General features: G+C 35.5%; 1 protein-coding gene across 4 annotated transcripts in view; it reads left to right on the top strand.

Annotated features, from left to right (window-relative positions):
* EML4 (EMAP like 4) overlaps window positions 1–25,391 on the top strand; it is a 163,499-nt gene that overhangs the window by 76,640 nt on the left and 61,468 nt on the right. For 3 of the 4 annotated variants that reach the window (XR_009009919.1, XM_057558212.1, XM_007167108.2), the window contains exons 3-7: window positions 15,514–15,643; window positions 18,640–18,813; window positions 20,683–20,811; window positions 21,283–21,308; window positions 21,509–21,541. Coding sequence is in view for 3 of the 4 variants with exons in the window: in XM_057558212.1 (XP_057414195.1) it covers window positions 15,514–15,643; window positions 18,640–18,813; window positions 20,683–20,811; window positions 21,283–21,308; window positions 21,509–21,541 (492 nt within the window). In the remaining variant the exon portion in view is untranslated. The remainder of the gene's footprint in view (window positions 1–15,513; window positions 15,644–18,639; window positions 18,814–20,682; window positions 20,812–21,282; window positions 21,309–21,508; window positions 21,542–25,391) is intronic. The other variant, XM_007167109.2, reaches the window with a different exon arrangement.

Below are 25,391 nucleotides of genomic sequence, written 5' to 3'. Positions count from 1 at the left end.
TTTCAGCATAGCAAAGAAAGAGTGATTCATGTTGCCGGCTGCTACAAAGAGGTCAAGTAAAACAAAGACTGAGAGGTGACCATTGGATTTGACATTTGTGAGAATATTAGAAACCTCTCCAAAAGGAATTTTAGTGGACTGATAGGATTACAAATCTAATTGCAGTATTTTGAGAAGCAGGAATTGAGGAGAACTCTGGAATTAAGAGCAGCAACTGTAGCCAGCCACTTTTTTCAGAAAATTAACCTGAGAAGGGAAGGGGTAGTAAAAGAGGATGCTAAATCGAAGACCAGTTTTAATTATTTTTATTTTTTAAGACGTTATAGACTGGAGCAGAAAAATACATTGAGGACAAAAAGGCAGCAGAGAGGAAGGTGATGTTGGTGGGGGAGGGGTAGTGGTAATTGAGGCAAGTTTCCTGAGAGTTTGAGAAGGGCTGTTAGAGCAAGTTAAAAACTATTAGTCTTAGATGGAAAAAAGACTACTTCCGAATATTGAGATATCCATTCCAATAGAATGGAAAGAGATAAAAACTAAGAGGAGGTTGATATATATTCACACTTGTCAGGGCTGGAAGTTTCATTCCTTATCACTTTCTCCTCAGGAGATAGTTATGCCCTTTAGGAAAGTAAGGCAGTTCCTGGCTGGTGAAAAAAAAAAAGGGAGTTGACATTTGGAATGGTTAGAGAGCAGAGAATGGAAGGCCACAGACATGAAAGAAACGCTCAGGGACCCTGAGGGTACCAGCTACCGAGGTGTGAAACTCTGAGGGAGGGGCATTCATTCTGCCTGGTTTTCTGATTCCCATTCTCATACCTCCCACCCTCCAGCACTCCAGGCCTTTGTGTTAATAGTGGAGAGTTAGATAGCGGGATGGTTCTTTTCCATTACTGGTTAGTAAGATAAATGTGTCAGTGGCATGGGCTAAGTAAGGGACCTGAGAGTTTGGGGGACTTGATTGAAACCACTTGGGTTAATAATGTTATAAGTGGGTTTTTAATTTTTTGAGAACCAACTTTGAGGATTGCCAAGATCAAGCCAGGAAAAAAAAAACTTATTTGGTTATAAATTGATTTTTCTAAGAGGATTCTAGAGTTGTTAGAGTATTAATGTATAAAGGGCTTTACAGGGAAGGTAAACTGCATAAAGAGAGAAGAACAGGTTTCTCTTCTATAATTAATATGTGTACCCTCAGCTTCTGGCTCTATTAAAGTATTTTTAAATCCTATAAGACAAAATGACATAGTATTTGGTTATCTCATTGTAAAAGCTTATTTTAAATAATTTGTATTGACCTACAATTTTTTAAAAATTTTATTACGCTAAAACAATAGTACATTATAATCTTGTGTGGAGAAAAAATTAAACGTTTTCTCTCATTGTTTATTTACTAAGGTATTTCAGTAAAGAAATATTTATAGAGAAATTTAAAGACGGCTCTTTTTTTAATTTGGCATACAGACGATATTTTGTATGACACATCAGTTCCTTAGCACCTACCTGTTTCAGTTTCATGAAATACAAATACAGTTTAAATAGCTGGAGTTCCTATCCCCTGGGAACATACGTTCTGTAAGTTGTCCTTTATAATTCCTTTGTCTGTAAAGTGAATTTAGAATCAGTTTTGTTACAGGCTCTTTAGTGGAGACTTATCCAGTCCTGGAGCCACCTGCAGCTTCTACATTGGAACTTTTTCTTTCCACGTAGTACCGGCTCTTACTTCTTATAAATAACTTTATTAATTAGAGAGATACTAAGTTCCTTTCCATTAATTCTACATCATAAGTTTACTTCGACTGCCGTTCTTATAATATGCTGATGTGGTTCACATTTTGAAGTGGAGTCCACTAGTGAATATTCTTTAAGTTACTTTGTTACCTTAGACACAGGCTTTGAATTGCTGGATATAAAATGGATTCCTGGGGAGAAGATTGATTATAGAATGATTTGGGGAAATATTATTTAAGAAATGAGCATAATTCATTAAGGATTAACCACTGTATTTCCCATTAGTGAAAAAACTTGCCTGACCAATTATGTTCTCTAATATTGATGTTAACACATCAAGAGAAATAACATATTTAAAGTTTTGTTAATTTTATTATTTGCAATTCTAAACAGCTTTATCTTGAAATTTATATATAATATACTACAGAAAGTAATTGGAAAAGAAATATTAAGTGATTCTTCACTATTGTCATTTGTATGTAACCTTAAAAAGATCATCATGGGGCTTCCCTGGTGGCGCAGTGGTTGAGAGTCTGCCTGCCAATGCAGGGGACACGGGTTCGAGCCCTGGTCTGGGAGGATCCCACATGCCACGGAGCGGCTGGGCCCGTGGGCCACAGCTCCTGAGCCTGCGCGTCTGGAGCCTGTGCTCCGCAACAAGAGAGGCCGCGATAGTGAGAGGCCCGCGCACCGCGATGAGGAGTGGCCCCCGCTTGCCGCAACTGGAGAGAGCCCTCGCGCAGAAACGGAGGCCCAACACAGCCAAAAATAAAAATAAATAAATTAAAAAAAAAAAAAAAAGATCATCAGTTTTGACAAAACAGGATTAATATATTAAAGGTATAAATATTTGGAATAAATACTTTAAGCAAAGTATTTAACAAATGAAACAAACAACAATGAAACAAATGAAAAAAAATTTTTTTGAAAAAATTTTTTAAAAAACAATGATATTATTTTGCAGGGATTTTGTATTTTCTCCTTCAATTAAAAAGTAAATTAATATAATGTTATATGTCAATTATACCTCAATTTTTTTTAAAAAAAAGTAAAATCATTTCTGATACTGTAGAAAAATTTTATATGGAAATGTTTTAGTCCCTTGTGAAATTAGAATTTGTAGTATTCACTTTCACACAAATTACTGACAGGACAGTAATCACTACCATCTTCTTAAGATATTTAGAATTTCTAGAGGATTTTTCTTTAGAGGGGAGACTAAACTACCATGGATAAATAGGTGGAAACCTTTTATGAAGCTGTGGTTAAAAGTATAAGTCAGCTTCCTTATTGATGTAGACAACTATTACATAGTTTTGCTAGGTGGTGGTGATATGGAAACATGACTTGGCTTCAGGTATGGCTAAAACTAAATGTGTATGCTAATGGATTAAGGACATTCTCTGTCATTTCATAGTAGTATTGCCATTCAATAAATGCCAAAATCAGAAACACACCTAACTAGTCATTTCAATATTTTTAGTTCTGTTCTTTTAGTTTGTCCTCTCCAGTGTGCCAGCGGTATTAAAAGCTAAACCCCATTTCTTCTTGAATATATTATGTCAGACACTTAGGTAGAAAGTTTTCCCAATAGTTTTTAAGGTGGCCAGTCATTTAAATTTCTCATGTACCTTCTCTTCTGTTGGAGAATTCTTTCCTTTTGACGGCATATGTTCATAATATATGCACCAGTTGCAGCTGAATCCTTGCCAAAAGAAAAAAAATTACCTGTACTTTGGAGCAAAAGGGAAGGCCCAGGGAACACTCTGGCAGTTTTAACTGCCAGGAAGACAAATTATGTCACAGCTGGTGCCTGGGAAACCCATTAAGACCTCTTGGGGTGACCAAATGAATGTAATTTGAGAATACAACCCAGTGGCAATATGTGAAGACAAGCTGTTAGTACACAGAGGTATAAAAGCACAGGAGTCAAATTATCTGAAGGTGGGAAACCGTCATTTTAAACCAGGAAGCTGCTGGTAAACCAGAAATATCAAGCACTATGACTGCTACTTGAGAAATGAGAGAGCCCAGAGGCAAAATTGAAATTTAGAGGATGTCAGTTCTCCCAAAAAAAACATTCCTTTTTTTTTTTTTTTTTTTGGGTAAAAAAAAACATTCCTAATTATGTAGACTATGGGACAGTGTACAGGCACAGATCTGTATCATTTGGCTCTTACTCCAAATAACATTTGGGAGAAGACAGGGATTGTCATGAGTTTGCTGTAAATGTTGTTAATAAGTAAATTACATTAATCAGGTTAGAAGGTGTGAATTTCCTTGGTGGGGCCCTTAGGCTAAAATGATTCATACTTATGGTAGGGGGTGGGAGAGTATCTTATTATTTTGACAGCAGATCAAAGACTTCTAAGCTGCTCTTTGTATATGACAGTAAATGGGTGGATATTGCCTCAGACCAGGCAGCAATTACCATTTACAGAGCTCCATTCCTTTATGAGAGTCAAATGCTCTTTGGTCATTTCTTTTTTTTTCTTTTTTTTTTTAAAGTTTTACTTGATTTTATTTATTTATTTATTTATTTATTTATTTATTTTTGGCTGTGTTGGGTCTTCGGTTCGTGCGAGGGCTTTCTCCAGTTGCGGCAAGCGGGGGCCACTCTTCATCGCGGTGCGGGGACCGCTCTTCATCGCGGTGCGCGGGCCTCTCTCCATCGCGGCCCCTCCCGTCGCGGGGCACAGGCTCCAGACGCGCAGGCTCAGCAATTGTGGCTCACGGGCCCAGCTGCTCCGTGGCACGTGGGATCCTCCCAGACCAGGGCTCGAACCCGTGTCCCCTGCATTAGCAGGCAGATTCCCAACCACTGCGCCACCAGGGAAGCCCTCTTTGGTCATTTCTTCTCAAAATATACTTTTAAAAAATGAGTCAAGAGGACTAAAGTACACCTTCCTGTGAAACAAGAGGAAAGGAGAAAAGTATACATAAAACTCTAAATGGAAAAGATAAAATTTGATGAAGTACATGTAGTCCTCAATCTTTTCAAAGAATGAAGCAAAGTAATTGACAGATTGCAAAAGGTGGCACGGAGCTTGAAAATGTGAAGAGAGTGGAAGAGGTATGCAGTTGGAGCTCTGGGGCATATGATAGGGACTCTGAGAAAAAAGATTTTGAGTGTTAACTGAAGTTCTTCCTTCATAGACCATCTTTACCCTTCTCCTGATAAAAAATTTTCCCATTCTTTAGGGCCTCAAATTAATTCCTGAAAATGATCTATTTTTTGTCTCTTGTTAGAATTGTTTTAAAATTTTATTATATGTTTCTTTTGGTATATATATTTGTTGCTCCCGCTGGATTATAAACTATTTGGAGGCAGGGACAGTTTCTTACATAACTAGCCTTAGAATGACTCAATAAATGTTTGTTAAATGTGGGAAAAAGAAAGTTATAGAAGTAGGAAGTTATTTTAAAAATTGCTCTTTGGATGGAGGGATTGGGATAGATGCAAAAATAAGAGGATATTACGGATGAGGGTAGCAAGATGGATTTCAGATTTGCAACATATGCAACAGTCCCTAGTGGTAACTTTACTATGTGACTCTAGAGTTCAGTGAAATTCATTAGCCTTTAGGAACTGTCAGGCTAAGGTATCAGAAAGTTCATCTGCTTAGGTCTATCATCAAGGAATATAAACAATAATGATTAGTATTCTTATGTCATGATAAAGTAAGATAAAGTATAAAATTTATCATTAGCCTTCAACCCTGGCATTATGATGGTTAAAACTGAAACTGTGATTAAAACTAAATTAGTACCTTCCTGGTTTATAGACTTTTAGCCTAAATTTCTCTTATTTCAGTTGGGTTGCTGCTCAGAAATTGAACTACTTTTGTACCTTTGGTTACTAGAGGTCACTGTTACTTCCAGTCTTGCAGGTTAATCTTTGAGAGTGTTGTGGCTCAGACTTTATAATGCCCAAGGCTTGGGGGAGAGGGATGTATATGTACAAACATACATACATGTGATGTATATAGCTAATGATGCATTCTAGTTATAAATTTGTGTACTGCAATAATCATTTTTATGCTCCTTTCTTCCAGTTAGGTTCCTAATATTCTAAATTTCAAAGAATATACTTTAGACTTCTCAGGTAACAAACAATCATTCACCCACGTTCCTTTTTGTTTTCTGCACCTGCTTTACTTAACTCATTGCCTCTACCTTGGGAGATCATTCACTCTTTTATCCAAATCCTAAGGATTCCCAGTACTGAGAGTTATCTGAAATTAAACTGTAGGATGGAAAATGACCATCAAAATCTTATTTTGGTATTTTCTTGCTATTTATGTAAATATCTGGGGACCTTGATGATTTAGTACTGTTCTCTGCTTAGAATTTGCTTTCCCCCTACTCCATCTGGTGAATTCCTATCTGTTATCCCAGCAAAGCTCAAAATGTCACTCTCCACAAGGCAGAATTATTTCTTTCCACTTACTTACCATTCCTTCTTCCTGGACTCAAATCTTGATTTCACTACCTATTACAGTATAACCTTGAGCATGTTAATAATCTCTCTAGGCTTCAGTTTTTTTCATCAGCAAAACTGGAATGATAATAGTAAATCCCTTTCAGGATTATAGTGAAGATTAAAGGACTTAATTATAAAGTACTTAGGATAACAATGCTTAGCACTCAGCAAGTGCATGATAATTAATATTACTTCACACCACTTATTGTATTGACAGTTGTCTCTTTCCTTCATCTTTTCGTGCACTAGGCACTGTTTTAGGTGCTGGAGATTAAAGAAATAAAAGATACTGACTTTTGCCTCCATAGGGCCTTAGGTAAAGTGAGAAGACAGCTAAGTCAGTAATTATAAAACTATATAATAATTGGTATTAAAAAGGTAAATTTAGGGTGTTGTGGGAGCTCCTAACTGAAACTGGAGTTGAAGGTTCCTTGCAGGAGATGAAATCAGCGTTCATCTTCCTTCATGGTCTTAACATCCACTTATTGGTGCCAGTTCCCAAATTGTTAATCTGTTTTTTAGACTTGAGCACTTAAGAATTATCTTTCTACTTATTAGATTGTACTGCTTGTATGTCCCTCAGAATTCATAAATGTAAAATTTCCCCAAACTGAAATCATCTTTTAAGACCTAAATATTTCTTAAAACTGCCCCCTACTTTCCATTTGTGCTACCTAGCTCTTGTTTCAGGTCCCCATCGTGCTATGCTTAGACTACTGCCCTGAAATCTGCTCTTCACATAGCCACTAGGATTTCTCTAAATGTAAATTGAAGTCTTTTTTTCAGCTTAAAACCCTTTGGTGGTCTCTATTTCCTATAGATAAAATCTCCATGATCTAACTCCTGCTTACCTCTACCATCTGGACTTTGCTCTACCATCTGGACTCTGCCCTTTCTTGTTCTACGTTCTCACCACATAAAGAGCTTTTTGTCTACCCCGCCCCCATGCCATACACACTTACATACCCCACTTTGCTGTTACCTTCTTTCTGTTCCTTTACATACACTGGAATAAGATCCCAGTATTTCATCACCTCTCTTTTACCTGGCTATCTCTTACTTATTCCTTAAGACTTTGTTCTGCATTTTTTTCTAGGAACCCTTTCTTGAGCTCTGTGTCTCTAATCATCCTTACAGAATTATGTGTCTTTGTACTTTTATGGTCACTTTGTTATTGTACTTACCACATGTTTTCATTGCTAGTGTGATTCTCTTGCAAGATTTTAATTCCTTGATGCCCTGGCTCCCTTATATTCTCTTGAAAACAAAAGACTAGGATAATAATAGGCCCTGAGTAAATATTTGATGGGTAGATGGATGATGAATATATGTTAATTTAGGCAAGCAGGGGTGACTAGCATATACCAGAGAGAAGGACCATCCAGGTGCAGAGTGCAGGGGAGTAAAAGTACTTAGTTTAGGAGTTCAGAATAAACTGAAGCATGAGGTGTGAGGTTGGGAGTGTCAAACAATGAGCCTCAACTGGTGGAGAGGGCCCATAGTGAAAGGTTTTCTTATGCCTTGCTAAGGAATTTAGTTTTTATCCTGAGGGGACTGGAGATCCATTAAAGGATTTTAAATTGAAGAATGACAGGTAGAATTACACTAATCCATTAATTCTAAGATGGCTGTATTTCTTGCATTTTAACATCTCTGGAATTACAGTGCATCTTACTGTTGATTGTGTCTTACAGTTCTCATAAGTGACACTTCTTTCTAGTGCTGTTCGTGATAATGGTACATATTACAATTGATGGCATATTAATTTAAAGATATACAGCTTGTTTTAGAAAGATATTCTGGCACAGTGTACAGAATGCATTAAGAGCAAGGTAATAGTACTGCTAGAAGGGAGAATAGAGAAACTGAACATAATCTGGAAGAGAAATTTGAGGCAGTAGTGGCAAAGATGCATTCATTTAGTCATTTAGATATTGATGAAGTGCTTTCTAGGATTCAAGCACAGTGCTAAGCATGGGGATATATGCAAGGATCACAAAACAGGTAAGGTTTCCAGATAGATTACAGATAATTATAAACGGTTAAGTCAAAATGGATCATAGACCTCAATGTGAGGACTAAAACCATTAAAAATTGTACTTCCCTGGTGGCACAGTGGTTAAGAATCCATCTGCCAATGCAGGGGACATGGGTTTGATCCCTGGTCCGGGAAGATCCCGCATGCCGCGGAGCAACTAAGCCCGTGCACCGCAACTACTGAGCCTGTGCTCTAGAGCCCGTGTGCCACAACTACTGAGCCTGCGTGCCACAACTATTGAAGCCCGCATGCCTAGAGCCTGTGCTCCACAACAAGAGAAGCCACCACATTGAGAAGCCCGCGCACCGCAACAAAGAGTAGCCCCCGCTCGTCGCAGCTAGAGAAAGCACGCGCGCAGCAACGAAGACCCAACGCAGCCAAAAATAAATAAATTTATTTTTTAAAAAGCATTAAAAATTCTGTAAGAAAATACATATAAGAGAAAATCTTAGTGTCCTTGAGTTTGGCAAAGATGTCTTAAATAGGACACAAACAAATAACAAATAATAAGAGAAAAATCAATTAACTAAACTTGATCAAAATCTTAAAATCTATTCTTCCAAAGATTATCTTGAAAATAAAAGGGCTAGCTATATAATGGTAGACAGTATTTGCCAAACATATATTTGTCAAAGGAGTTTAACTAGAATATATTAAAAAATCTTAAAAGTCAGTTATTAAGAAGACAACCCATTTGGGAATTCCCTGGTGGTCCAGAGGTTGGGACTCAGTGCTTTCACTGCAGAGGCCCGGGTTCGATCCCTGGTCGGGGAACTAAGATCCCGTAAGCCATGCAGCACAGCTAAAAAAATTTAAAAATAAAAAAGAAGAAGACAACCCATTTTAAAAAAGGCAAAAGATTTGAATAGACAATTCACCAAAAAATATATTTGTGGAAGTCAAATAAGTACATTAAAAGATATTTAACACCTTTAGAATTAAGAAAATGCAAATTGGGGACTTCCCTGGTAGCGCAGTGGTTAAGAATCCGCCTGCCAATGCAGGGGACACAGGTTCGATCCCTGGTCCGGGAAGATCCCACGTGACGTGGAGCAGCTAAGCCCATGCGCCACAACTACTGAAGCTACCGCAATGAGAAGCCCGTGCACCGCAATAAAGTATAGCCCCCGCTTGCTGGGACTAGAGAAAGCCTGCGTGCAGCCACCAAGACCCAACACAGCTATAAATAAACAAATAAAGGCAAATATATCTATCTCTATATATACTGTATTATTTCATTTATATAAAATTTTAGAAAATGCAAACTATAGTGATAGGAAGTAGATCAGTGGTTGCCTGGGGACAAGAGTGAGGGAGGGAGAGATGGATTACAGAGGGGCTCAAGGAAACTTTAGAGACTTATGGCCATGTTCACTATCCTGATTGTGGTGATTGTTTCACAGGCATATAGGTATGTCAAAACTTAGTAAATTGTACACTTTATGTATGTGCAACTTACTGTATGTCGGTTTTTTTTTCTTTTTTTTTTTCTTTTTTCTTTAAACCTCAACCTATTTGTACTGTGGGATTACCTGTGCCTTTTCTTTATTTTTAAATTTATTTATTTTATTTATTTATTTTTGGCTGCGTTGGATCTTTGGTGCGGTGCGCGGGCTTCTCATCGCAGTGGCTTCTCGTGCTGCGGAGCATGGGCTCTAGGCACGCGGGCTCAGTAGTCGTGGTGCACGGGCCCAGTTGCTCCACAGCATGTGGGATTTTCCCAGACCAAGGCTTGAACCCGCGTCCCCTGCATTGGCAGGCAGATTCCTAACCACTGGGCCACAAGGGAAGCCCCTGTATGTCGGTTTTATCTCAACAGAACTGGGGGGAATATTTTTTTAAAGAGTTACAGATGCAACAGAGGACTTAGTCACCCACTGAATATCGGCAGTAAGGAAATGGAGGAATCAAACTTGATTTCTTGTTTTCTGGTTCGTACAGTGAATGGGTGGTAACATCTTTCACCATGAATAAAGTATATCACAGAGTACCAGTTTTTGTTTTGTTTGGTGGGAGAAGGGACACATACATTGATGGGGAGATGTTCAGTAGCAGTTAGATATAAAAAATTATGAGAAGGGTATGATGGTAACAAGATAACTGAAGAGTCAAGATATAAAATCTGAGCAAGAAAAGAATATCCAGCAAATGAGAGAAGAAATGGTCAGAGCTAAGAAGAAATTCAGGCAAGGACAGTGTCCTAGAAACTAAGGACATTGTCCTTACCTAAATTCTGTCCTTGCCTGAATAGTCAGCAATATTAGATGCTGAAGAGAAGTTGAGCAAGATAAGGACTGAAAAATATCCATTGAATTTAGTGGGAAAAAAGTCATTGATGATCTTGGCAAGAAAAGTTTCTGTGAAGTGGTTAGATGATAACCAGATTGCAGAAGGTTGAGGTACAGATAGGAAAGTGTAGACCACTGACTCTTTTCCAAATACTGTATTCGACTTGGAATGGGGGTGGGTGGGTGCATATGTCAGGGGTGGGGTGATTAGGGGGAATACAGAATCGAGGAGTTATTTTGAGTGTACAGTCACCATTAGTGTCCACAGGGGATTGGTTCCAGGACCCCTGAGGGCGGATGCTCAAAATCCTAGGATGCTCAGGTTCCTGGTATAAAGTGGCATAGTATAGTTGGCCCACGACTTGAGCATCTGTGGATTTTGGTATCCATGTGGGAGGGGGTGGTCCTGGAACCAATCCCCCATGGATGCCGAGGGACAACTGTATGTATTTATAAATTATACATATATACAGAATTATGTATATATATGTTGAACAATGCCAATAATCTTGCTGGTGTTTAGCAAATAGAATACCTACAGGTTATTAAATTCTAAATGAGTTACAGAGGACTTATTACTCCTCATGCAAATTGTGACCATAATCAGAATATTTAGAAACTGAAGAGAGTATCCCATTTATACTAACTGGGAGAATGTGTTTGTTTTTCTGTTGGAGACAATTGCTAGCTTGGTGTGTATGAAATATAAGCTCTTCTTTCTCCTTGAAGTAAAAGAACATGAAGTAACTTTTCTCTATTTACATATTTGTTTATAAGAGAGGATCTAAAATAATTTAAAACAGAAAATTCAGAAGTAACTTGATCCACAGCCTATCTCACTGCTACACTCCAGTTCTTCAGAAAGAGAACATTAAAGCATAATTCATTCCTGAAAGGCTTACATCATGTGTGTATGTTCGGGGGGGTTCTGATAAAGAAAATAAAATATAATAAAATTATTTGTACTTCTGTCTGTGGTGTAGCTCCAGAATTTCTTCAGTGTTGTTTTTAATTTTGTTTTCTTTCACAAGTGTCTATACAGTCAACCAAATTCAATGAGAATTCAGTTTTGGCTAAAGGTTTGTCGTTTTCAACATATAGTACTTGATAATTTTCAATCATATATTATGTTTTGAGACCTATCTTTTTATTCACATCAGCGTCTTCATTTTTCTATTTTTCCATTTATTTTACATAATAAAGATAATAAAATAACTAGATAATTGCACAAACATTTCAATTTTTTTAATTGTTAACTACTCTATAGAGTAAATTTTGTAACTGGCTCAGTAGTTGGAAACCTTTATATTGAATAATAAAAAGGAAGCCATTATATATAGGCCTTGAAATGGCCAAGACATCAAAAGATATCTTGTCTCTTTTTTTTTTTTTTTTTTTTTAGGTTGGGGAGATTTTATTTTATTTATTTATTTTTAACGTTTTTATTGGAGTATAATTGCTTTACAATGGTGTGTTAGTTTCTGGTTTATAACAAAGTAGTTGGGGAGATTTTTTTTTTCTTTAAATTTATTTTTTATTTTTGGCTGTGTTGGGTCTTCGTTTCTTTGCGAGGGCTTTCTCTAGTTGCGGCAAGCGGCGGCCACTCTTCATCGCGGTGCGCGGGCCTCTCACTATCGCGGCCTCTCTTGTTGCGGAGCACAGGCTCCAGACACGCAGGCTCAGTAGTTGTGGCTCACGGGCCCAGTTGCTCCGCAGCATGTGGGATCTTCCCAGACCAGGGCTCGAACCCATGTCCCCTGCATTGGCAGGCAGATTCTCAACCACTGCGCCACCAAGGAAGCCTTTGTCTTTTTTTGAGTAAGTATTTAGGATGAGCCTAGAATAGAGAATAGAGAGCCTCCTGAGACTGATCAAAACTGTGAGGCATAACACTGCCATCTAATCCTGTGAAGATGAATGGTAGTTTCACAGGATACCTTGAAAGCCTTTGAAGACTTCAACAGTAAACTGTAGGACTTAGAAACATTGGTGATATGTTGATTTTTTTTTAACATTTTTTATAGTGGTAAAATATACAGAACATAAAATTTACCCCTTTAACCATTTTTAGGTGTACAGTTCAGTGGCATTAAACACATTCGCATTGTTGTGCAACCATCGCCACCATCCATCTCTAGAACTCTTTCATGTTTCCGAACTGAAAGTGTGTTATCCATCCAATCCTCTCCCTTGCCCCACCCCCCTGACCCCTGCCCCTAGCAACTGCCATTCTGTTTTCTGTTTGTATGAATTTGACTACTCTAGGTACCTTAAATAATTGAAATCATATAATATTTGCCCTTTTCTTCTCATCTGGCTTATTTCACTAAGAATAATGTCTTCAAGGTTCATCCGTGTTGTAGCATGTTTCACAATTTCATTCCTTTTTTAAGCTGAGTAATATTCCATTGTATATATGTACCATTCGTTTGTCAATGGACATTTGGGTGGTTTCCACCTTTTGGCTATCGTGAATAATGCTGCTATGAATATGAGTATACAGATATCTGCTTGACTCCCTGCTTTCAATTTTTTGGGTTGTATATACCTAGAATTGGAATTGCCAGATCAAATGGTACTTCCATGTTTAATTTTTTGAGAAACAGCGAATACTGTTTTCTACACCACGTGTACCATTTTACATTCCTACCAGGAATACACAAGGATTCCAATTTCTTCACATCCTTGCTAACACTTGTTATTTTTGTTTGTTTTTTTATTGGAGTATAGTTGCTTTACAATGTTGTGTTAGTTTCTGCTGTACAACAAAGTGAATCAGCTATATATATACATATATCGCCTCTCGGACCTCCCTCCCACCCCCTCGACCCATCCCACCCATCTGGGTCCTCACAGAGCACCGAGCTGAGCTCCCTGTGCTATATGTTTGTTTTTATAATAGCCATCCTAATGGGTATAATTGGTCTCTTTTTTTGAGATGAAGTTTGGAACATTGGAAGAGAGCATGGGCAGTGGGCTTTAGATTATATATGTTTTTAATGTAGTGGCTAATGGATTTTTTGTGTAACAAAATGTTTTAAAAATTATATTTCAGAAATCAGCTGTTGATACAGCAAAAGCAGTGCTCAGAGGAAAATGTATAGCTGTAAATGCCTGCATTAAAAAAGAAGAAAGATCTCAAATCAATAACATAAATTTAATCTTAAGGAAATAGGGAAAAAAAAAAAAAAGCCAAAGTTAGCAATAAAGACCTGGGCAGTGGTGGTGGTTGCCTAACGTTGTGAATATACTAAATGCCACGGAGTTGCACATTTTTAAATGGTTAAAATGGTAGGGCTTCCCTGGTGGCGCAGTGGTTGAGAATCTGCCTGCCAATGCAGGGGACACGGGTTCGAGCCCTGGTCTGGGAGGATCCCACATGCCGCGGAGCAACTGGGCCCGTGAGCCACAACTACTGAGCCTGTGCGTCTGGAGCCTGTGCTCCGCAACAAGAGAGGCCGCGATAGTGAGAGGCCCGCACACCGCGATGAAGAGTGGCCCCCGCTTGCCGCAACTAGAGAAAGCCCTCGCACAGAAACGAAGACTCAACACAGCCTAAATAAATAAATAATAATTAAAGGTGCTAATAATTTTTTAAAAAAAAAGGTAAATTTTATGAGTATTTTACCAGAGTAAAAAGAAAGAATCAATATAACAAGAAGTCACCTATTTGGCAGACTAGCACTAGATCTGATGACCAGTGATATTAGCCTAATTTAGGGGTTATTGTACCTTATTGTTTGTGAAAAATTTCCTAGGAAGTCTGAAAAATAAATATAGTAGGTCTCTTCCTTCCTCTCTTCTGATTCATTCTGTCTGAGGAAGGGTCTAGGAATCTCAATATTAAAGAAGCACTTCAGATGATTATAAGTGGCTCCCAACAGCATATTATTGTCAGAAATGCAGTGCTATACTATCATATATGTAACATTCTAGGGTGCAAAATATTTTAGGCTCTATACATAAATGTTTTTGCTTTCTGTGCTTTTATGAAGTAAAGCAAACAAAGAAACAGGAAAGCCAGATGTAAAAGTTAGGTTTTCTTGTGTGCATGTGAGAAAACTGAGTCCAAAAATTCAAAATTATTCTTTATTCCCAAATTTTTAGATAAACTTGCCCCTTAGTAGATGTGGCTGTTTTATCTTGTGACTGTGAGTCTTCCTGACCATAGCAGCATATCCGTCACATGGATTATTGGAGTACTGGAATAAATGTTCCAAACCTTCTACTGTGTAAATTAACAGGTTATTTTATATAATTATGCTTTATTTATATGGAACAATATTCTAAGATTCAACATTTATGATTTCTAGGATTTCTAATTAAATTTAAACAGAACCTGAGCTATTTCTGAAAATTGTTGATATGTGGGGAGTTGTGGTTTACTTGAGGCATAGCTTTGAATCATGCACTTTAAAGCTGCTATGTGTGAATAGCAAACCGTTTAGCTAGAGAATGACTCTAGTTGCTATTTAGCAATTTAATTTAGCATGGCTTTTCTATAGATCTATTTTGATGAGATTAAATCTTCAGACAGTAATATTGTATGCTGCATGATGGATTCCTCTGAGACCTCCAGATCTTATTCATTTCCTTTTGAACTATAGACCATACTGGAGATGTAGCTAATTAAAGTTGGGTGTACAAGTCAGCAAAGTTCATTATTCTATAGAGGAAATAAGTATTTCATTGTCTTTTTATTTACTTTTTCCAAATAAGTTATAACTTTATATATACCACATAGAATTGTCTCAGTTTACAAATGTTTATCTTAATGAGCTCATTCCTTTCTTATCTATATACTCAATAAACACTTACTGAAAAATAATAATATTGTATGCTGCATATGGGGGGGACAGTCTGCTTACTAGCAGACTTAATGGACTTAACCACTAATGGACTTAATTTTTTAAGCTCCAATCTTTGAGGAATATTTTGAAGTTTGATTTTTAAAGTTTTTTCTTAACCATATCTAGGCCAGCCAGGCATTCGAGAAGCTATTTCCATGTCCTGTATAACCAATGGGAGTGGTGCAAGTAGAAAACCAAGTCACACCAGCTCTGTTTCAATCGCAAGAAAAGAAACTCTTTCATCTGCTGCTAAAAGGTATGCATTTGTAAAAAAAGCTAACATTGCAAAATTGAATGTGATAACTCAGTCTACTTTTGAAAAGAATGTGAAATAGAGCTGTATGGAATTCAGGTGAGCATGTCCTTTGAATTCTTTGTCTCTGAATGCAGAGATATCCAGCCTGTACTTGCTGAGTTTACATTCATCACACCTATGGAGTAATGTGAGGAAGCTTTTGGTTCTTACTAAAGACAGCAAGCAGTTTCATTTCCTGGTTTGGTTTTGTTTCTTTTTAATAGGCATTTGTTGATGCGATAAACATCACTATATTTAATGTAATTATATAAGTGAATTTTCCATGGCAAGTGATATATTTGATATAGCATTTTTAAAGGAGTAGAATCTTCAGTATATATGTATATTAGTGGGAGGTTAAATGCTATAACTTTTATTTTTTAATCATGACTATAAAATTGAGGCTTAATTCAAAATGTTATATTACTGTGTTGTGTGTTTGTGTGTGTATGTTAGGGGTGGTGGGCAGGAGGGCAGTGGAACTATTGTAATATAAAAGTTTCAGTGGACTACGTTCTCTATGTTCTTTTCATCAATTAGTTAATTCAATGTATTCCAATAAAATTGCTTACTGGATTTTTCTGCTTTTGTGTAATACCCAGCAAATTATTCCATATAGAGTTTGGAGAGACCATAAGAGATCAGCCACATAATCTTATAGCTGTTTTCTTCAAAGAATGATTGGAGAAAAACTTTCAGTAATAGAATAATATTTAAAATGTGCTGATGGAAAATGGTTGCCTCAATAAACTAATGCCAGTGACTGAATTATTTAAGTGTGTATTTACAAATGTTAACCAGACATTTGACTACAGGAATGGTGAAGAAATGACAAGATATTTAGGCCTCTTAAAAATCCCCTTCTAGAATTCAGTCATTAAAGTCATTGTTGTTACAGAGTCTAGACTTTCTCCTCCAAAGCGTGCCAAAATTTATTACCTTTGCTGCAGTTTCAGGAGAAAAGGACAAATTATGGAAAAACTAATATGTAGTGGAAATTTTTAATACAATTTTTAATAATAAACTTCCTTGTTTCCAGTAATTGTTTGGATTCAGCCCATTTTTCTTACATAGCTGCAGTTATGTGCAGTGGTCAGTATTATGTACAGTGGTCAGTATTATGTACAGTAGTGATTCAACAATCTAAAACCAGATAAGTTTGTTAATTTATGATTCAGGGGCTTTGTGTTTTGCTTCTAAATAACCCAGAAGAGAAATCTACTGGGCCCACATAAGACTACTGGCCTAATACTATGCATTCAGGATAGTTTGAAGACCAACAAGAAAGAAGTAATTTCTAACTCAGTTTTAAGTTGCAAAGTTAATCTGATATTTTTCAGGTAGAATTGTATTTCTCAGCACATAATTAAAAAACTGAATATGAACAAGACAGTCGAAAGTCAGTCTGAAGTCAGAAGGTATCAGAATGAATCATATTAAGAAATGTTACTGTCAAAATTGTATTTTAACATTATTCACTATTATCATGTGATTAAATTGTATGTACTACTTATATTTGTTTAGAATGTTCTTAAACATACTTCTTTGTAGCTTATGTACCTTATGGTCAAATTAAAAAATGTCCTTTGGTTAAGAAGTGTAGGGACTTCCCTGGTGGCACAGTGGTTAAGACTCTGCATTCCCAGTGCAGTTCCCTGGTCAGGGAACTAGATCCCACGTGCATGGCGCAACTAAGGGTTCGCATGCCACAACTAAGGGTTCGCATGCCACAACTAAGGAGCCCACGAGCCGCAACTAAAGAGCCTGTCAGCCGCAACTAAGACCTGGCACAACCAAATTAAAAAAAAAAAAAAAAAAAGAAGTGTAGATATTTGATAGTTTTATACCTTTTCAACCCTGGAATCGTTGATTCCATCTGCTTTGTAATACTGTCATAAGTGTTTGTGCAATATAAGGATTCTTATCCAGTGTGATCAGGAATAGGAGATGCTTCATTAATCAAGAGTCAAAGTGTGGAATCATAAGAATTAATACATATATATCTTAAATATTTTAACTTAAAATATGTTCACATATGTTCATTTGTCAATTTTTTAATGAAAGGCTGAGTCTCCCCCTTCTTTCTTTCTAAGTATGCATCTCTGATTAGATTGCTTGTTGACTATCTTGCATAAAATACACCCATAAATCATTTTTTATAATTTTTAGTTTCATTCTTTAAGACAGAGTAAGAAATTTACAACTTGCAAAACAATATGAATTAGAACCCATCTCTTTCTATGATTTTTTTTCATAATCTTTTATAATTGTGTCACCTACACAATTTAACAGCAGTTTTTTTAGTAACTCATTTTTATGGAGTCTTTCCAAAGCATTCAGCTTAGTTTACATAGAAATTATCATTCTCTTTCCTATGTACATTTTGTCAATTTTCTTTGTATTTTATTTAATTTTATTTAATCATTAAAATAACAAGTACAACTGGCATAAACAGGTTCGGGGGAGAAAACACAGTTGACTCTTGGTAAGTGTGAAACTCAACTGGCGGAAGCAGAAGTATACAGAAGAAACAGGAGTTAAAGAATAACCTACAAAACATGAACATTTAATGTTCCTTGGGCATCAGTATGCTTTACAGAGGTAAAGTGTCACTAATGCTCTGATTTGGGTAAATTGAAGTCAGTTAAGAGAGCTTCTACTGTCCTTCCAAATTTGCCAAGATGGCAAAATGCATTAGAGGCCAATTTGGTCCAAAGGGGCAATCTTCCTAGGATATGTTGCCTTAGAATTATAATAAATTCTTTGCTGAAGATTTTAATCTTTACTGAAGATTTTTTTTAAAGAAATATTTTTATTATTGAATGAAAGCAGTATAAATTGTATTAGCTGTATGATTTAGGATTTTGAATTATATAATAGTAACTTTTTCCATCGTTTGATATATCTTTTTTATTTGTTTAAATATGTGTTGTTCCATGTTATACTTTATTTTACAGTGGTACAGAAAAAAAGAAAGAAAAACCACAAGGACAGAGAGAAAAAAAAGAGGACTCTCACTCTAATGATCAAAGTCCACAAATTCGAGCATCACCTTCTCCCCAGCCCTCTTCACAGCCTCTCCAAATACACAGACAAACTCAAGAAAGCAAGAATTCTACTCCCACCAAAAGGTTTTAACTGACCCCAAGTACAGAGCTAGGGAATGGTTGTAACGATACCTAAATTCTGTGACTTGAGAAAAAAATTGGCTATCCATGGATTCCAAGAGAAAAGCCTGGTGGCTTTTTTTCCCCCACTTCTTTGTTGCTGTAATCTGTATGTTAACACATTGGGGAATGAAAATTTGAGGTCAAATTTATCAGTTAAAACTGGAGGAAAAAAATTAAGTTATAAACAATTTGATGAAAGGAAGGCAAAAGTAACCTACTCTAAAACCAAAACAACATTTTTATAGTAAAATTATAGAATATTTTAAAATTTATATATAACTGTGCATAAATTTATAGCCATGGATAGAAAATTGCCGTATGTTGTTATCCTCACCATATTTTGGCATCATTACAACCTTCAACTTGCAAGGGCCCTTCTCAACAAATGGCTCTTCATTGTGACTGCATCTCAGTTTCAGTTTTGGGTTTTGGGAGGATAAGTTCTTGCTTGAGTAGAGAATTGAATTCATTTCACCTAATCTTTTCTATGCTAAAGGCTTGCTTGAGGGCTTCTCTCTGTGTCTATAATAATTAATATTTTAAAGTTATGAGAAGGGGAGAAGGGAGAAACATTCTAACAATGTGTGTGAGCCTAAATTGGGGATCTAAACCTGCATGCTGGGAGTTCAACACTACAGCTGCCTTGTAATTAAATATTTAGACCAACTTAATGAAATTTGCCTGCTTTAGGGATGTTGATTCAGGCTTTATGATTAGGTATAGATGTATTTTATCATCATACTTCCTCTTGGAAATCTTAGGAAAATATTAAACCATTCCCAGAACTGGCTAGGATTTTAATAAAAATAAATGACATCCATTCCTAAAAGATTTATAATATATTTTTATTTGATTAGCTTAATATTTTGCCTCAAATCTCTAATGGAAATTTGGGAAAACACAACACCCTTCACTTGATTGATGCATGTTTAACATTTTAAAAATGCTTTGTGTGTCTCATGCAGATTCTTATGCTATCTAAATGGTTTGTAATTCTTTTGCCTGGTCTGATGTGGAGTTTTTCTTGGATATAGCTTATTAATGTTTTGCAACTTTGGATTGTATGTGGTTAAAGGTGGCTTTTTTTATAATCAATCTCTTTAAGGTTCTGATTTGACTTGGCATCTTCTTTGTCCCAGATCTTTTTTTCAGCTTCTTAAGGTCTCTTGGAAATGTGCTTGCCATTCTGAATTGCTCTTTGGATATACTATTACAAGAAGTATTGAAGGCTGGATGAGTTGTAGGACAGTTAGCAGTGCAGCCAAAAAATCGTTTATAAGTTAAAAAATTTCAGTTATGAATATGTGGAAGCAGTTTTGATAATATAACATTCTTGTGTTAAATTGTTTTTACTTCATGGATAAAATTGACTCTAAAAGATATAAACAAGAGTTTTACTTTTAGTCCCACAATTATTAAGAAATTGTCATTTGTACCATGTATAATTTAATTACACGAGGACATAAAAAATGAAAATAGCAGCCTTGTAATGATTTTGAATAAGTATAGGTTTTTTCACAAATTCACGCAATTTCATAAATTCTGAGAGATAGTAATTATTCAGATTTAAGCAAATGGTTTTTTTTTTTTAAATCAAGTAATATTTGTTCTAGTGAATCTTCTGAATAATAGTGAAAATTAAAAAACAGACTTGGTAATTGCCTTGTTTAACTCCTTGACTCATCCAGGCACAGAACCTTTCAACTAATCCTTCCTTCTCTTTTCTGGATTAGCTTTAAGAAAATGTTAATTACTGCTTTTATGTTCTAGTCAAACTGTCAATTGCTACTCATAGAATTTTTTTCTAAGAAACTAATATGTTTCTTCCAGCATAAAACGACCACCAACAGCTGAAAAGTCACATAATTCATGGGAAAATTCAGACGATACCCGTAATAAATTACTGAGGGCAGTTTCAACATCAAAATTAATATCAAAAGTTATAAAAAATGCAGACAAGTAAGTATTATACTTTAAGTTATATCTGAAAATTATTAATTATTTGACTATCACGTTTGCATGTACAATTATATGCCACATTTGAATCATTTCTAAAAATCTGTATTTATATCTTTTTTTCTTCTAAATGCATTTTTCCTTTTGTGTCTTTAAATAAGGCTGTCTTCCTGTTAATGCTTTTGAACTCATAATAAATTTCAATAATCTCATAAAATTTGAGTATTTTTCATAAATTCTTTCTATGCTTTTATTGTTTAAGTGATCCTAATGGAATATTCCTTCTTTTATGAAACAGTATATTAGTAGTTTAGACCAGTGAGAAACTTTAAAAAATACTGATGCCTGAATTTCACGTCTGGAGATTTATCTGGGGTGTAGCCTAGACATTGAATCTTTTGCAATTTCTTCAGGTGATTATAACGGTCAGCCAAATAAAATTATAAAATAAATGTCTTTGAATTCCTTTTGTAGGCATAAAGATGTCATCATCAACCAAGGTAAGTTAAAAATCCTTTTTAAAAAATGTTTATCTTTTCTACATCAGTTAAATTTTTTCTTTTGATAAGAACATTGACTTACTTTCATTCAGTGTACTTTATTTATTAGCTCACAGTGATAAAAAAGAAGTGTGTTGTTATAGTCATTTAAGAAAAGATCTAATTTTTATTGTAAGATATGTCATTTTTGTCTCAACCAGCAAAAATGTCAACCCGTGAAAAAAACAGCCAAGGTAAGAATAAGCTACACAGTTGGTCGCCTTCTTAGTTAATTTCTTCCTGGATCTCTTATTTGGCTTTTCATTATTTATACTACCTGACTTTCCTCTTAATAAAGGAAATATAGTAATTTGAACTAGTGAATCCAACCACTTTTCTATTTCTCTGAGCTCTGAAGATTCAAGGTCAACAGTAGGAATAAAGATATCATTACAAAGAGGTATAATACCAAGGGGAATTTCCCCCTTTTTTAAAAAAATAAAAGTTGTACTTAGAAAAGCCATTTAAAAGATTGATAAATTTTAACTCAATTTCCTGTCTTGCCAACTTCATTGCAAATAATCACTCATTTCTTGAAGCTAAGACTTAAAATATAATAAGTCTAGCAAATCCATTTCCTCTTAAATTTTTCTTTTATATTAATTGTAATTTCTGGCTACTTGCTGTTGTTGGCTTGTTCTGACCCAAAAAAGGAGAGAAGACTTTCTGTAAATGTGTATTTAATTTAATTGCAAAGTAGGTAAGATTTATACATCAGTTTTACATTCTCCTTCAATTGCCTGCGAATTTAATTGAAGCATGCTGTTCTAAATAAAAGCATGTCCTTCCCGTGCATGCTTTTTACAGCTCATTTCTATGTGTCATAGTTATCTTTATTTTCTGGGTTATTTATTATATTAATGATATACAATGTGGTTAAAATTTTTGTTAGAGATTTAACTTGATTTCTGTAGATTTTCACTTTTGATTCTGATAAGAAAAGTATTTGCAATCTTCTTTGGATCATTTGTTTTTACGTAGAAATTCTAAATAAAGCTGATTATTGCTGCTGTTCTCCTTCAGTTAGGTCTTACTCCCTCTTTTATAATTTATAGTTAAGTATAGATTAAGTAATAGTTGAAATACCTTAAAGACAAATGAAATTTTATTTACAAAGACAATTCTTATTATGTGTCAAAACATTTTAAAAAGAGAGAGAGAGTGATATATAGTGGCAAGAGCAGTGAATGGAGAGTCTCTGTTTAGTGTTTGGCTCTACTGTATAACAACCTTGTGACCCAGGCAAAATGGCAACATCTCTGGGTAGTTTTCTAATCTGAGAATATAACTATAAAGCTTACTTCACAAGACTGCTGAAGGATGAAATAATATGTATGAAAGTACTTTAAAAACAGAAAACACTGTACCTATAAAAAGGTGCTCCTATTATTACATGTTTTGCCAAAGAGCTTACATTTTATAAAAATCCTTAGAAGGTAAATGAGAAAGGGCTACCTTTCTCTTTGTCGTGCTGTGGTATGTCCTTTGGAAGGAAAAGGGATCTAACTTATGATTAGTATATAAGTGAGTGCTCTCTGTTGGTGACAATTTTCAAAACCATTCAAATAGGTAAGTAAATGTATTTAAAAGGGAAGGGTTTTGCTAGAGAAGCATCACTAAAGTGGGGAAGAAGGATGGAATGAAAAACTGGAAAAGTCAGTTAAATTCTGTTACAAGAATTGTTAACTGAAGAAGATTGTTCCAGATGTTGGAATTTTAAAATGTCAAATATTGCTTGCATTAAGCCTTATTTTTGGAATTTGAGCCTGTTCCTTTGCCATTTAAATCAGCTATATTTATCATTAGAGTGTATCTTGAAGGAAACCTCTGGTGCCTCAGCCTGTTATATAATTCAGGCCTGCCTGTGAGGCAGAGCCTATGGAAAGAAGTAGATGGATTCTAGATGGTTTAGGAGATTACAGGTAGGGTATGAGAGGTAAGGAACAGAGGGAATCTATGAAGGCTAACTTGAAAGTAGGTAAGAGGCATCTACTAAAATAAGGAACATTTGAGGAGGAGTAGATGTGTAGAAAAGAATAGTTTGGTTTTGGACAGTTACACTTGAATTGTCTATAAATCTTAATTTACTCATAGAGGTGTGTAACAAACAACATAGTGTAGATGTTTAAACATGTGTAATTGAAGTCAAGACTGGTTTCACCATTTACTTAGCTTGTGACCATATGCAGGTTAATTCACCTTCTTAAGTCTTTGTTTTCTCATCTGTAATTGAGACAATAATAAACCCTCAAAGGGTTATTATAAAAATTAAAGATAATAAAGTGTTTAAACATAGTACCTGGCACATAGCACCAAATAAATTTTAGTTATTAATATAAGTGTGACAGTACTCAACTTTGTACTCAAATACGTGGAGTTAAGATGAAAAGATGACCATTAAATAGGTGATCTTCACTTGATGTAAGTTGTGGATAAATTTAAGTTTGGTATTCATTTTGCATAACATATTTCACAGCACATTTTCTTACACTTTAGGTATTAATCTAAAATATCTGTCATTTTTTAAAAAATCTGTCATTTTTGGACAGTCTTTTTAAAATGTGATTTATTCTTTAGCTCTTTTTTTTGACGGTGACAAGTGTGACTTGCTGTAAGTCATCTGCTTTGTTTTGGGAACAAGCCAATTTATACTTGGTACATGTAAGTGAGTGGTAGCAGAGAAAACTTTACCTGAAATGACTGTGTCCTTCAGACACAGCAGAGTAGAAGAGCATAAATCTGCGTATTCTGATAAGCACTTAGACAGAAGGAAGGAAACCATGGTTGAAAGCAGTGGGAGGTGAAATGAGATGTACACAGGACAATCTCCGAGGCTAGATGTGGGGGGAAGGACATGTTACACCATGTCCTATAGAAAGAGGCTCTTACTAAATTAGATCCTTATCTACACTCAAATCCTTGAAACTTAAGCCCCTTTTCATTACTCTTCTCCCTAGTTCTGTTGGATCCTCTCCCATCACAAGAGAAATGTACTAGGTAAATTTTGTAATAAAATGAGTACAGCTCATAAGCTCATCCTTATAATCATTATCTAGTATATTACATTTTTAAAATATGGAAAATAAGTGTCACATGTTCTCATTTCTAGAGCAGAACCTGAATGTCTTCAAATTATTGCATGTTAACTGTCCTTTTCAGGCTCGAGTAATCCTAAATCACTTTTCTCTTGTTACATCTTAAACTCTTTTAATTGTCTGGTCATGTTGAGAACCTGAATGATTCAGGTTCCTACTGGAGAGAAATCTGCTTAATTGAGGAGAAGAGAACTCCTCAGTCACCAAATCACACTTTTACTTCCTCTTATAGAGCTGCCTCACTGCTCTATGATTAAATTCATTCTTGCTTAACTACCAAACCAGTGCAGTAGTAGCTTAACTACAGGTGTATTTAGATAGAAGAACTATTACTGTAACATCTTAGAAAATTGAGAGGTGACTAATTCTTACTAGCTGCCTAGCTATCTGTCCAAAATGGCTTCAGATGAAAAATACTTTAAAAGTCATTTTGAAATACATACTGTCTAAAATCCTTCAGTAGTTTGTTTTAGCCAGTCATTCAAATAATCTAAAAATATACAATATAAACTCATTTACAAAATTGGAGAAAGAAAAAAAACTCTGAATAATCTTGTCATTTTAACAACTATTACAGTTCTGATGTGTTTCTTTATTGTTTCTTTGTCAGATAGACATTTTTAAAATTTTAAAGATTCATTCAACAAATATTTATTGAGTGTGTTTTGTCAGGACCTGTCCCAGAAACAGGAGTTTCTGTCCCAGAAACAGGGATACAGCAGTTACATTGTCTGAACTCTGTGGAACTTATATTCTACCTGTAAGAAACAGACAGTAAATGCTTAATATGTCAGTAGGTAATACATATTGGGAAAGAATAAGGAGAGTAGACAATTGCTATTTTATATAGAGTGGTTAGGGGAGACATCTCTGATAAAGTGACATTTGAGCCACCTGAATGAAGTGAGTGAACAATTTGGGTATCTGGAGAAAAGAATTTCATGAACAG

This window comes from Balaenoptera acutorostrata, chromosome 12 (genome assembly GCF_949987535.1).
Source record: "Balaenoptera acutorostrata chromosome 12, mBalAcu1.1, whole genome shotgun sequence".
Classification (NCBI taxonomy): domain Eukaryota; kingdom Metazoa; phylum Chordata; class Mammalia; order Artiodactyla; family Balaenopteridae; genus Balaenoptera; species Balaenoptera acutorostrata.
This window is presented reverse-complemented; position numbering and strand designations above follow the sequence as displayed.